At 52.8% G+C, this 14,107-nt stretch overlaps 1 protein-coding gene and 1 long non-coding RNA gene across 8 annotated transcripts in view; one reads left to right on the top strand and one right to left on the bottom strand.

Annotated features, from left to right (window-relative positions):
- The window catches only part of FHL1 (four and a half LIM domains 1), a 32,265-nt gene that overhangs the window by 5,766 nt on the left and 12,392 nt on the right, over nt 1-14,107 (bottom strand). The window contains exon 1 of one of the 7 annotated variants that reach the window (XM_083796714.1): nt 5,342-5,522. The exons of 5 other annotated variants lie outside the window; for them this stretch is intronic. In XM_083796714.1, the coding sequence (XP_083652840.1) occupies nt 5,342-5,363 (22 nt within the window). In that variant the 5' untranslated portion in view covers nt 5,364-5,522. Of the gene's footprint in view, nt 1-5,341; nt 5,523-14,107 lie in introns of those variants that run through there. One more of the 7 variants, XM_083796715.1, reaches the window with a different exon arrangement.
- On the top strand, nt 1,055-13,506 carry LOC310880605. The gene is made up of 2 exons (XR_014571800.1): nt 1,055-3,804; nt 7,072-13,506. It is a non-coding gene; the product is annotated as an uncharacterized lncRNA (long non-coding RNA).

Raw genomic sequence — 14,107 nt, 5'->3', positions numbered from 1 at the left:
TCAGCCTTCCAGACCACCTCTGCTAAGGAACAGCTCTCTTCATTTCCCCACGCCCTTCCTCAGAGGAAGCCAGCAAAGCCCAGCCCAGGAGGCTGCAAAAGCCCCTGGGGGTTATACGAGTCTCCATGCATGTGCCTCCTGCGTGCCTGTGGCCCCAGCTCAGCGGAGCTCTGCTTCCCCGTACCACAAGCAAGCTGGGATGCAACCTTGAACCTTCATCAGTAACCAGACAGGAGCTGTGGCAGCAGTCTGGCAACGGGACGTCAAAGAGGAAATTTAATTATTCTTTTCCTGATGGAGCTGAAGCACCAGCATGGAGTGAAAGAGAGAAGGATGCAGCCAGGCAATATAAATTGCTGCTGCTTCCTCTCGTTAGGTGCAGGAGGCCTTTCATGCTTCCCCGCATAGCCTCACCTTGGACCCTGTCAAGCCCTGGTTTCAGGGTCAAAAAGCACTGAGACCAAAATCGCTCCCACTGTCGTTGGCTGCTTTGCTGTCTGTGACAGCAGAATCAGCACGACAGTGTAAGTCAGAACCAAGCTTGGGGTTTTGGGGTATAGAGAAGATGCTCTAGGGTAGCTGTCATCCCTAGAAGGCCTGTGGGTCCCGTAGCACTTGACCTCGGCTGCTGGGTGCTGCGTGGGCAGGACTACCATGTTGTTAAGGCATGAGGCCCCGCTTACACAACTTCTTGGGCACCTGCCCACCCCCGTAATTCTAGATTTACCCTCAACTGTGTAGCCCATCCTGGCAGCCACTGAAATCCCCCGCTGGCATGAGAGCCCCAGGCCCCAGGATCGTTGCTGCTGCCCCTGGGAGGAGCAGGGCTCAGCCAACACAAACGCACATCAAACCAAACAGGTCCTGACCCGGGCACGGCCCCGCCAGCGCTACCCTGCAAGCCCAGGCAGCGGAGCAAGCTGGAACATTTCTGTTCCAGAAAGCTGGACGGAGGATCCCAGGGAGAGGAACGTGACACGAGGAGGCTGCAGCAGAGGCAGGGGCTGGGTTCACACCCTTCCCTTCCCTTCCCTTCCACTTACTGAAGCGGAGGCCGAGCTGGCCGGCATTGCGCTCTGTGGGGACCGGGGCTGGAAACGCCGCCTTGCCAAGGTCAGGAGACGGCCACGTCCTGCTGACAACTACGCCAAGGGTTGTGTTTGTACCGGTTCAAGTAAATGAAACAAACAAACAGCTGGGAAACATGGAAACTATGTGAGCCACCGCCAGCCCTGCAGAGCTTTATCAAGCAAGCGGGTTTTATTTAGAAGAAACGCAGTTGCAGAGAATCCAGGGCAAATGGTATCGAAACGCTCCCCCTGATATCAGGTTTAGGGTTGCTTTCAACCAGAAGATGTAATTGTGAACATATGGCTCAGGGAGTAACACGATCCAGTGTTCCCGTGCAACGCATCATCTGCTAACGTGAGACACACATTTATCACAGGAGCTTTAGAGCCCCGCAGACAATTAACATCGGGCCTGGCAGCCCCGGGATCTTCTGCCCACCTTGTGCCATCTTATGGACCAAAAAGCCCCTCTCATACCTAAGCTGTGGCATGAATTTGCTCCCAGCTCTTACAGGAGCTTTCTGCCCCCAGCAGAACCACCCCTGCCCTAATCTAGGCCTAGAAAGGCACCTCTGTCCCCTTGCCTGCCACGAGGACACAAACACTGACCACGTTGTCCCAGCAAAACATCTGCCCACCCCTGCCACGCCGAGAGCCCACATCAGCCACACCGTCCCCTACAACCCTCCCACAGGAGCAGCAGCCCCCCAGGGGCTGGTGACGAGAGCCCAGAAGTAGCGGCAGCAGCTACACCGGGACCGCAGGGACATTTCCCCGGGGTGGAGCAAACGTCCGTCACGGCTTCAGAGCACGCTGCCCCCGGGAAGAAACGTTTGGCACCCTACTGCTGCTCCCCCGCGCAGTTCAGTCCCCTCTCACAGGAGGCAGACAGAACAGAACAGGTACTTGGTCTGTAACCAAATAAATACATTTTCTGACTGAGTCTCGATTTTGACTGAGTCTAGATTTTGGAAATGATTTATCATGATTTTGGAAATGTTTGTCTCCTTAATAACCTCAGGCTCCAATTGCTCCGTGGTCCCACCACTCAACTTTCCAAAGCTTAACCCTGGCCTGTCTTTGCTGACTTGGAAAATAGGCAAATCACGAAACTCAGGACACACCAGAAACTACCCCCACTTCAAGCAAGGTGTCCCTCTCCTACCAGCCCGGCAGAGTGCTGTCTAAATGTAGCTCCCTGATGAATTTGGCTACAGCTAAGGGGCGGCTGGCCAGACCAGTGGCCTTCTCGAGTATCAGGGCATTTGGCACAAAAGGCCTGCTGGAATTCAACCCTAACATTTACCTGAACACAGAGGTACAAGTTAGCCACTTGTCCCAAAAGAGCATCCGCAGCTTTACAAAAGCAACCCCGCAGCCCACACCTTTCATCTTTCAAACAAAGGTCTCAAATGTTTGGGCCCCACAGGCTTCCCGTGCACCTCAAGTCTTGCTGATACCGTGCTGTGGAGCAGCCGCAGAGCCGTCCCAGCCTGTGCTCAGGGCTACACCACCGCAGCACAGCAAGCTTTGGGACTGGAAATGGTGCAGAGCTGAGAAGGGCAGCCCCACAAAAGCTACGGCATTAACACAAACCCTGCCGCTCCCTTCAGTTCCCGTCTCCCACGGCCCCGTGTCGCCTCATCCCGGGCTGCGTACCGCCACGCAGTAGCGCAGTGGTTTGCGGAACAAATGAAATCAAAGCGCTCAGCAAATGAAGCTGAAGCACAGCTGATAAGCAAAGCACTTAGCACAGGATGTGTGTTAATGTCTCCGGGGAACGTGTTTAAATGCGATAAACCACCAAGGAAGAACTTGAAGTGTGGTCTCTGAAAACAACCAGGGAAACTGTACTTAAACCGTACGGACTATTCTGTCACTTGGGAAGGAAGATGAGGCTGAAGCTGTTAACCCTCTGCTGGGGTACTGGGTGCACTGGGAAAGAGCCATTGCTTTTTGGCTCTCCGTCAGCTTTGTTGTTCTCAGCAGACCGAGTAAACAGCCCCCATGTCACCAGGCAGCGACAGCACCTGCCTGTTTCAGCTCACTTGAAGTTGTGTCACCTGGGTTGCTACTCTCAGCATTCCTCTATATGTTTTGTGGTTTGCTATAAATACCAGGGAATACCCTTAAAAGAAGGGTCCTGTTAATCAGAAAGGAGAAGCAATGCTGAGAGCTGCATCTCAAGGTCACTGGCGCACTGCCCTGGACAACAAACATTTCTCTCTTTCCTTTGGCTTTGCAAATCACTTGCAGGTCATTTTCGCTGGGAGGGCTGGCAGTAAAGAGCGAAGAGCTATGCTCTCCCATTGCCAGGCTGGGGCACGTGCAAGTCTCATACTCTATAATTCAAAAATTAGTCTGATGATAAAATAGAATCTTCTTTATTTAGAACAAGAATGGTTCCAAGTTTCTCAGGCAGTTGCCAAAATCATTCCCTATGGTCCTATTGCCACCATGTCTGAGCACATCCCAATCATTATTAAATCTTCACAGTTCCCCAGGGAGTAGGGACGTGCTATTAAAAACACCCTGCAAACACATCCCCCAGGCTAGCTTTTACACTTACTACAGAGCTCAGCTCTGTAGTACAGAGCTCAACAACGAATGCTGACAGGGCAGACCCTGGAGGGGTCAGGAGGCAGGACCAGCAGCCGGGCTGGACAAAGGCCCCTCGCACAGACCTGAAGGCTGGGGCATTTCTGCACCCCCTGAAAAGTGCACAGGATGTCAGGTACCACCGCTGTCATTGCTTCGGTTTGAACACTGGCTACTCTGGCTCGTGTTCATTGCCGAGGAGCCAGGGCTTTTGTGACCAGCCCCAGTCACTTGTCCAGGGAGTATGGTAATGCAGGAATTCAGACTCGGCTCTCTCATCATCTCAGCGCAGTGCCCGAACTGCCCAGCCAGAAAGAAGCACACAGCAGTGACAGCTACTTTTATTATGCATGTGTGTTAATTGTGATTACTGCTATAGTAGCACTGGAACCACAACCACTCCAATGCCAAGCAAAGCCCGGTCCTTGCCTCTGGGGCAAGGAACATCTTGGGGCAAGGAACATCTCCCCACAGGAACATGAGAAAGAAAAGAAAGAAACAGCTAGAAGTAGAATGAAGTGATGCTACAGTATCAGTCAGTCTGGTGGGCTGAAGTTAGCAAATAAATGTATTCCTATATCTGAATTGAATGAATTGCACTTTTTGAACACCTTTGAGATGTTTAAAAAATGATGCCATGGAAGTCAGATTTCACTCAGAGATATATTGCGTAATGTGTATCTGCCTCACACAAGCAAATCCTAAGTGAGTTACATGCCACGCAAGAAGCCTCATGCTCGTGCCTTGTCCCGGGTGGCTGAGCGTGAGGCTGACTTCCCTCCCTAATTTTTAAGGAGCTCTGCGCCCCCAGCCAGGTGAGGAGCACCACAGTCCCCTAGCTCTGAGTGTGCAGCAGCTTGGTCCGATGCCCACAGGAGCTGCAGCCCTGCGCTCCAGGGCACGTCCACCCCTTGGGCCACGTCCCGTCAAGAGATGCAATAGCACTGCAATCGTACGTTGTCACTTAGGGCTGTAAATACATGCTGGGCACACACAAAATCAGTTTTTAAAAACCCCGAAGAGCTTTCAATGGCTTAGTAATTGCAGGGCTAAAGGAGACTAGTCACAGGTGGGGAGACACCAAATACCAGCATGCCAATGGGAACATGCAAAGCAAGAATCCTGTCAGTGTTAATGAGAAGGGAAAAATAGGTTTTTATATTATTACTACTGGAGAGAGTCGACCTGTTTGATCTACAAGATAAACGCAGAGAGGAGGGAGCAAGCACACACCGCCCACTAGAGCAGAGCAAACCACCTGGGTTTACCCAGTGGGCTTCTGCTGCAGGTTTCCCCTGCCCCAGGCAGTAATGCCACTACAAACTAGCTGCGGGGAGAAGCGCCGTCCCCCACCTTCACCCAGCCTTCCCCAAGTAACAGCTGAGCCCCAGCCCTCTCACAGCAGCAGATACAAAGCATGCACCCAATGCATTTTACAAACGCGTAAACATTTACAAGGCATCCAGCCCATGCCACCATGCTCTTCCCAGCGCCAGTCCCACACACCAGTCACAAGCCTGTTTGCCATCATTAGTTACAGCTGCAGATCGCAGAGACTTAAGACCACATTTAAAAGTGTTATTTCTCTGTTAGCAAAACCTTCCTCCCTGTTTAGCAGGCATTGCACGCACAGGGCTTCTCCCACAACGCGGACTGCAGCATGTCCAATTTACCTGTGTGCCTGTGGAAAGCCATGATTAACAGCCCAAAGTCACAGGCAGCCCCTGAGGCAACAGAGCGCACGGTCTCTTGGCTGATTAGAAGCTGCCTCTTTTGATAACATACATTTAAACGGAGGCTATTAATACAGACGGGACTCCTACCAGATGTCCACTCCCCTCCCCAGAGATCACAACCTTAATCCCCCTTGAAAATTCTTACCATTTTAGGTGATCCGAGAGAGAAGAATAGGATCCAGAGACCTCTGTAGGCAACATTCAAATACCTGCCCAGCTACTCAGCACCCAAATTAGTCCCAAAGGCAGAGAGTGCCTTAGGAACTTGACCCCATGCTAGTACTATTTGGCCTTGGCTTTGGAGCTAGATTGTGTCTCATAACAGTCCTGAGCTAAATTACAGACCCAGCGTCAATTCTGCACCGCTGCTGCCGAAGGGAAGAGGAGAATCAGGTCTCCAGGGCCAAAGGGGCTGTGGTCCAAGGAACCAGCTCCAGACCATACACGAGGGGCTGTCCCCTGGCTGTAGGGCCCAGAAAAGCCAAGGGTTGCACGCCTGGGGACCCAGCAGAGATTATGGAGAAGCACCAGGAGCTACATTCCTGGGAGTTGGACTTGCAATCAGCATGAGAGGCAAGCTGAAGTTTTACTGCCTGTAAAACTACCATGCCTGGTCCTCCTCCAGCTTTTACCCTAAGGAACCTCAAGGCATTAATCATCCGGAGCGAATGAGTCCTTGAAGACCAGCACTTTAAAAGCCAGGTTTCATGATTATGGGGCTTCTCTAGCATCTAACAGTATGGTTGGGCTCATTCCCTGGTAGGATTACAGAGGGCAATGGCTCACAACTCCGCCCTCTTTGCTCAGGTGTCCCCAAAGCTCTGTAGCACAACGGGAATTTTGGCGACCTACTCCTACTCGAGCTGCGGCAGGGAGCAGAGGGAGCTCTGGTTCCAGGCTCGCTCCTGCATGCAGACACAGGCTGCAGCGGCAGAGGCAGCTCCACGGCCACGCGTGCTCTGCGTCATGCAGTCAGCAGCAGCACGTGTGGTCGGGGCCGTGGCCAGGGACGCCCGGCTGCTAATCCCGCCTTGACACTGACTCACGGCATGGCCGTGGGAAAGGCGGTTAACCTCCCCGACAGCCAATGTTTATCATTCCAGCCACAGCCCATCACGGTGGCGTCTGGCCTCCGAACAGCCTGGCACTGGGCACGTCACTGCTTCCCACCACAGAGGTGCCAAAGGAACTCCTCAACCGCGTTTATGGGGCGGGGAGTACAGTGCCTTCGCCCCAGCACCAGGCTTGGTGACCGCCCCGGGCCTCCACGACCATCATACAGCCCCCACGTAGTGCACGTGAAAGGTCAGCATCATTCTGACATTCCCAAGTTTTCGGCATTGCCTGGAAAAGGCCACGCTTGACAGCGTGCTGTCCCAAAACGGCATGGCATGGATCCACTTGTGTAGCAGGATGAGGCTGGGAAATGTGCTAACATACTAGCGCACCAAAATACTTTGGCTAGAAAAAACCCTACGTTACTCTGCCCCAGCTCATCTATAAACTCAAGCAAATTGTTTGCATAATTCAGATGGTAACAGGAACCCTAACAACTGGTATTTTCCTGTGCTAATCTTGCTGAGTGCAGTGTAATATTTACAGACATGAGTTCATTTTTGGCAATGCGTGTCGAGTTTGCACCATTAACCATTCTCATTCCTTTCTAGCTCCCTACACAAAGCGCTGGCACGCTCCCACCTGGCCGTCATTTCCTGCTTCCCCAGGATACCCTCCGCTCCCAATCCCAAACAGTAACCTTTGCTCCCCACCCTGAAAAGCAGCGCAGCGTTGCCGTGCACCGCCAGCAGCTGCCACGTCCCACCCAGAGGTGGCTGCAGGCCAGCTGCAGCGCGGCAGCATCTCAGAGGCGTGCGGAAAGTAGGGATGGACGCTTGGCCACCAAAGCGCTTCTCGTGCACAAACGCACGGGTGTCGGCAGCGTGACAACAGGCACGAGCTGGAGGAGGTGGCAGGGAGGAAGCTTGACCCAGCAAGAGGAGCAGGACCCAGCCCTGCTGATGCCAGCGAAGCTTCAGCGTGAGCCTCCCTGGAGCTGCATCTCGTTGCACAGCTCAGAGGCCCTGGCGATCCCCCCCCCAGAGCTGTCTGTAATATTCTTATTTTGCTTGAATTTGCGGCCTCCTGGGCCAGCACAGCAGGGGATGGATGGGAACAACACTTGCTGAGAAGACAGGGCTGCTCTTGTTGTTTTGGCTTGTTTCAGCCACATGACCCTGGGCAATTCCCATCTTCCCCTATAAGCCTCCTTCTTCCCTGCAAGCCCAGCTCCCTCCAGAGATGATTAAACACTGGTGGTGCAAGGTATGGCACAAGCACCAAGGAGGGACACTGTTGCCCTGTGAAACACGGCATGGAGCAGAAACCACCAAGCAGGAGAGCCTGCCCCAGAAAGAAGGCAAGCCAGCCCTGCCTGAGCACCCGCCAGTGCCTGCAGACAGCGTGTGCCACTCGTGGGCACATCGCATGGCCTCGTGCAGTGTCACCACGAACTCCCTGCTCCCACCTCCTCCGTGCCACCGCGCTCTGCCAGAGCTGGGCAGAGAGGAAAGCGCGCTGCAAACGCATCAGCAAGCGCACAGCAGGACACACGGGCTTAGGTTTTCAGGTCCTTATCATGAAACCTCATCTGTCCCGTAGGTTTTCAGCCCCACAGGGAGCTGGTCCGGACACAGTCACTCCACCATGCAGGTCCGACTGCAGAGCAGCGTGGCTGGCGCATAGTGTCATCCGCTCGGATAGACAAATGATTCACATTGTGGTTTCCAGAGTATTTTCTTGCCCTAACAATCCTGCCAGAAAAGGTCTGGGCGTCTCAGCTTGCCCACACATCCTACTGTCACTCAACAGGCTGCAAGTCCTAAATAGAGACAGTATAACCCAGGCATTGATGAACTATTAGTCACCATCATCAAAGAAAGAAGCAGGCAGCAGTAAATACGAGCAGGAGAGGGGGCACCTGTCCACCTCTTAGGATTAACACTTTACTTTCTGCTTCCATACGCTCTGCTTAGCTACGCACAGCAAACCCGCACAGAAAAGCACAGCCACGATTCAGTGGGCTCCCCACAAAAGCCGGGGCTGCAGGATGCCCCCCAGCCTTTCCGTCCCGCGGGCTGTCGGGGCTGCTGCGATAGCACGGGACCTGCACGGCCCCACCAGGCAGGGCTGCGTCAGGCAGCACGGGGCTTAGCACTCCTCATCCAGGTTTGCTCCCACCATTTGCACAAACGTTTCCTTCGTTTCAAGTAACTGCAGATTCTGGTGGGTTTTTTTTTTTGGTTTTGTTTTTTCTTCAAATCCACTTGTAGCTTGCATGCAGTGTGCATTCTCCCACAGCAGGGAGCACTCCTTCTGCCCAGCCTACTGCAGACCTGAAATTTCCCTTGGCTCTGCTGAGGCAGAAACTAAACAAATTTTATGAACAGCTCTACGAACAGCTCCCTGCACCACCACTTTTTCTTTTTTTTTTTTCCCCCTCTAATGACACAGAAACGCCAGCAGCGTTAGGGTCCAGGACTGACACCGAGGGCTGACCCAGCTCTCCGAGCACTCAGTATCCCGCGTGCTTCCTGCTCCCAGCACTGGTCCCGTGCTGGTGAGAGGACTGCGGAGCGGTGTTTGCACGGGGAGGACCACAGGCAGGGAGCCCCACTGCGAGAGGACTGCCAGGGGGTGGCCCTTGCTGCCCCCTTCTAGCCAGGCACCCTGTGTCCAACCCACACTAAGACCTGGACCGAAATGCAGAGTTTCCACCTAACTCTTTCAAGCAGTGGAAAAAGCCATCTTGGTTATACACCAGACAATTTCTCTTTAAAGTATCGCATAAACGCTTCAGAAGACTCAAACCCGGCACAGTTCCCCTGCTTTGCACACAAGGATGGCCCTCCGCACCCCTGATGCATCTTGCAGGTGGACTCGCGTGAACACAAGACATCACAAGGATGCACCGACATCGAGAGCAAAGCCAGCAAAGACATCACTGCAGTGACAGAGGACAGACATACCAGCCATCAGGCAAGCCCCCTGCTCTCAGGGAGCCAGCTCAGCCCATCCTCCATGGGATCCCACTTTCCACAGGGAAGGTGGAAAAGGAAACGGGCAGCACGTGGCAAAGGCACCCCAGCTGTTTTCCTTCCTTCCACGCTGAACGGCCAGATCCGCGTGCTGAGCCTGTCAGTGCCAAGGGAAGCTTCTAGGATCAGCTACGGAAATGTGGGGCAGAGGAATTGGGAATAAATTTATAAGAAGGGTTGGGTAGCCCTCCACAAACTGAGATATAATGTGAGTCCAAAAAACAAAACAAAAAAAGAAAGAAAGAGGAGAAAAGACAGACGGATAAGAAAAGACAGTAACAGACAGAAAAGAATGGCCCAGAGATAATGGAGCTGGAAATAAAGGGATCTGAAAAATAGCAAAATTGGGAAGACACGTAAACTCGGTTGTTCCCATCTGCCTCCATCCACAGTCTGGACTGTTTCCAGGACTATTCCCATGGCAGCTCCAAATTTATTTCCCTGCTGCCATCTGCTCTGCAGCTCCCCTCTACACACGCTCCCGACTGGCACTTGTTCCTGTCAGCTGTTGCTGACATGGCAGACCTCCGGTGGCTGCTGAAAGCCAAGTGACACCAAGGCTTGTGGAGGGCATGTGTATAAATCAAGAGCTGCTTTGTAGGCGCAAGGTTTTGTTCAGCTCCTGTCCTCCTCCGGCCTGCATCGGGAGCAGTGGAAGAAGTCCCCAGCTGAGCATCTCAAAGCCACACTCTCACCCACACTGGCCAGGCCCCTGCGTTCAAAGCTCCATGAAGAGCTCCAGGGCTTCTGCTCACCGCAGTGCCCGGAGCTGTGGCTCCAGACCTCCAGCTAAGCAGTGCTGCTGCTTCAACAGTGACGGGTGCGATGCCCCTCGGTTACCTCCAGCGCTCCCACCAGATGGATTCCACGTGACCCCTGGGGAAGCCCTCCCCGAGGTCAAGCAAGCTGCACCACAGCCGCCGTTCCCCCAGCAATCACTTCAAAGCTTCGTGCTTTGGACAGCAGAGCTCTGTTAGGGCAGACCTTGGCTGACTGCAGACGTCTTTGTTCAAGTTTAGACGCAGTCACATGCAGGAGGAATGACTGGTGGGGTCAAAGACATGGCAAAGGTTCGCAAGTCACAGCTTTCCCCCATGGCTTTGGGGCTGGCTTCACAACCGAAGCCTAACTGAAGTCCCTGTCAAATAAACACCGCGGTGATGCCGGCCAGGCAGCATGGCAGTCTTTTCCAGGAGAGACGAAGTCTGATGAGCACTCACAGCAATATAATCTTACCATACCCATGCAATAAGTGCTCGTGTTGGGGCTTCACCAAGTAGTTACTGAGCCACCGCTGAAACGGTATTTCACAACCTCCGTTATGCTCTCTGCACTCCTAATTGCTTTCAATTACTTCTCATAGGCACGGCAGCTGGCTGAGCGATGCTGTCCCCCGGTGAAGTTAAACAGCTCACTGTGGAGAGCACAGAAGGAAGTTCAGCTATGTGCACCGCTGCCTGAAAGCTGGGTCATTCACCCTCACTGGAAATCTACCCGTTACAAATCAGAAATTAGCAGCTACCCAAGCCAGCAGCTCTCCAGCGTCCACCACACGGGCCTCCAGCAGCCCTGCCACCCCGCTGCGTCCGTTCAACGGGACCTGGCGGCCAGAAGGACGAGGTGGGCACTGCAGGCTACGCCTGTGCCCTTCCTCCAAAGGCAGGGAACACACAGCGTGCTGAGCCCAAACCCCACTTCTACTGTTTTATTTTCAGGAGAGAAGAAGAAGGAGCTATTTGCGGGTGGACCACCATCCTGGCAAAAGACCTTCCGGGGATTTAGCACGGGGGAGACACCGAGGACACAAAACTTCAGCTGAGGTGGTCGGAGATGGGTAAAGCAGACGCTTCTCGGAATAGGGCTAGGCAGAAGCACGCTGCCTGGCTATGGTGGAAGGTAGGCCACCACTTCGATGAGAAGGACGTGCCCTTCCAGGCATTGGCATGCCGGCTGGGAAGACTCCCTGGCATCCAGCACACCATCAAAGCACTGCCCGAACTTGGCACAGGCACCAAGGCCATGTCCTGAGCGCTGATTTAGAGCTGGCAGAGCCAGCCCTGGCGTATGGGTTTAGCAGAACAACCAGCCCATTACCTCGGGCACGGGACAGTCGCCTCCAGCAAGATTAGCGTTTGGCTATCTACGCTTTCTGTTGTTAGACGGCGCTGGTGGCTGAAAGGACCAAATCACCCTTGTTACGTGGTCATTTTTAAAAATAACATTTCCCAAAGCCCCACAGTGCATAACCCTGTGTCTGTCTCAGACCCAAGAGCCAAAGGAGATCAGCTTGCAGGGCTGACGGGGTATTTTTGGGCACTCTGACTAATTGTCAGGACATATGCTGTGCATTCTTTACAAGGAAAAACAAAGCTGCAAAGTCCCCTCCGGTGAGGCCTATGGGGTTGGATTAGTCACAGAAGTTATTCTCAGTAATTCTCTGCTTTGGGAGGGTTTGATTACATTTCCAAGTCCCGAGAAGGGTGTTTTAAAATGGAGGAAGGGGTCCGCTTCCTTGCAGCTTGATACCAATAAAAAAAGGCTGAGCCACGTTGCACCAACAACAAGGGCAGAAGTGACAACCCTTCACCTTGGAGTGACTCCAAATTCACAACTGCTTTTTTTGCATCACACCACATCGGCATTCGCCCGAAGTGCCAAGGGACGTGCTCCAGGGCAGCCTGGAGATGTGCTCCAGGACGAGCCAAGGAAAGGACACTCATTTGAGGAGCACGAGGAGGCCCACAAGCACCCACACGCTTGTAAGATGGAGCTGTGGTGCAACCTCCTGAGACGCCTTGCTCTGGTCCTGCCTTGTCACACATTTCCTCTGCTGAAACAAATGTCATTTAACTTTCCCCTTTCCCCAGGCATAGTTTGCGGCCAGAGTTCCTTTCAGCCGCTGTTCATGCTAATACTCTGCAAATCAGCATTTCAAGTCTCTCATTAAAGCCCTGCTCATTTAACAGCTGCACACCACCCCGCTCAGCCAGGCTCTTTGCCCATCTCCTCTTTCAGGGAAGTCAGAGACCTTGCTGGACTAGGAGACCACTCGCTCTGCTTCTACTGAACTTGCCTCGGCTGCTCCTTCCCAAACTGACTCCCAAATACAAAGACTCAGGCAAAATCAGAGAAATCATCCAGACTTCAAGAAGAGCCTGAAGCCCTGATAAATGAGTATTTTGCCAGCCGTGTCCCTTTTCCTCCTCCAGACTCAGGAGAGAGGTGCTCCTCGCTCAGCAATGGCAGAGCCTTGATGCACAGCAGCCAGACAAAGTCCTCCTCAGAGGCCATCTCCCCAAGAGGAGCATCTTTCACCCACCTCCTCAGCACCTCAACAGCTCTTCACTCTCACGCCACTTTAAGGCAGCACTCACCCGGCTCCATCTCTTTGTACTTACTTATTAAGGCAACAAAACCTCTGTGTGCAATATTGCCACAACACTCAGGGACACGCAAGCCCAGAGCAGCCCATGTTTCCCCATCACTGTGTGAGATCTGAGCACACTTTGCTCTTCAGTCTCAAAGCTGTTTTAATGCTTTAACCCTCGCTGCTGCCACCCCTGTGCTGCTGGCCCACACATTTCTGCTTTCCCTTCCTCTGGCATACAAACATCAAACCTTGCTCTTTTTGTTCAGCAGAAACACTGCACCAAAAGCACACACAGCTCAGGGTGACAAGAGCTCTCTGAAGTCTCCACCAGTGCTTTCTGCATATTTTTCCCCTAAGCTGCACAGCAATTTCCACTGAGAATAAGTGTTGTCAATTCAATTTCTAATAGCGGCATTAAAATGTATGAGCCATTTCTCTGGAGTCAGGAATAATTTTTTCAAAGTGCCTGTGTGCTACAAGCACATAATTCTCATTTTTCATAAAGCTATCAGGATCCCAGGTCTCCCTGGAAATCATGTCAGATCAGAGCTGGGCAAGGACTACACCGAAGAGCGTTCTCCACGGGGTTGGCTGGAAAACACTCACTCAAATTAAAAAAAAAAAAAAAAAAAAAAAAAGGAACAAATATCTAAAGTTTTCATCAGAGTTAGGATTCAGTTTCTGAATCTGAAAACCAGGGGGATCCAGCCCAGCCCTCAGCCCAGCTCTGGTTTGCAGCATCGCAGCTGAGCGCCTCGGTGGAGGCTGTTCGGGGGGCTGGCAGGGAGCGAGCAATTCGCCTCCCCCCGACACCCTCTTGCTCCAGTTCTCGGGGAACCTAGCAAAACCACAGTCGCTTTGGTGTCTTTGGAAATGTTAAGATCAGTAAACTAACACTTGACAAGACCTAGCATAGACAGACCAGCCCAAAGCAGTTACGGGGAGGCGAGGTTATTTATGCTGCTAAACTGAATTTGCTCCACATTTGCTGAAGCAGCAATTGCCTTCGTCCCTCACCTCCGCGGGGACAGGCCAGGGACTGGGACTCCTCTCCCGCCTTCCCACCGCAGGTCTCACAGCAGCAAAGCACGCTACAGCATTACTATCAGTGCTCACTCTTGGAGCGATGGGCAAAGCCTACAGGCTGTTACATTTATCATACAGAAACCCTGGAATAAGAAAAATAAGATACTTAGAAGTGTGCTTAAATTTATACACAGAAATAAACCAACTGGAGTT

The sequence above is a fragment of the Anser anser genome (genome assembly GCF_964211835.1).
Source record: "Anser anser genome assembly, chromosome: 13".
Taxonomy (NCBI): Eukaryota; Metazoa; Chordata; class Aves; order Anseriformes; family Anatidae; genus Anser; species Anser anser.
The sequence above is the reverse complement of the archived record's forward strand: the minus strand, read 5'-3'. Positions and strand labels throughout refer to the sequence as shown.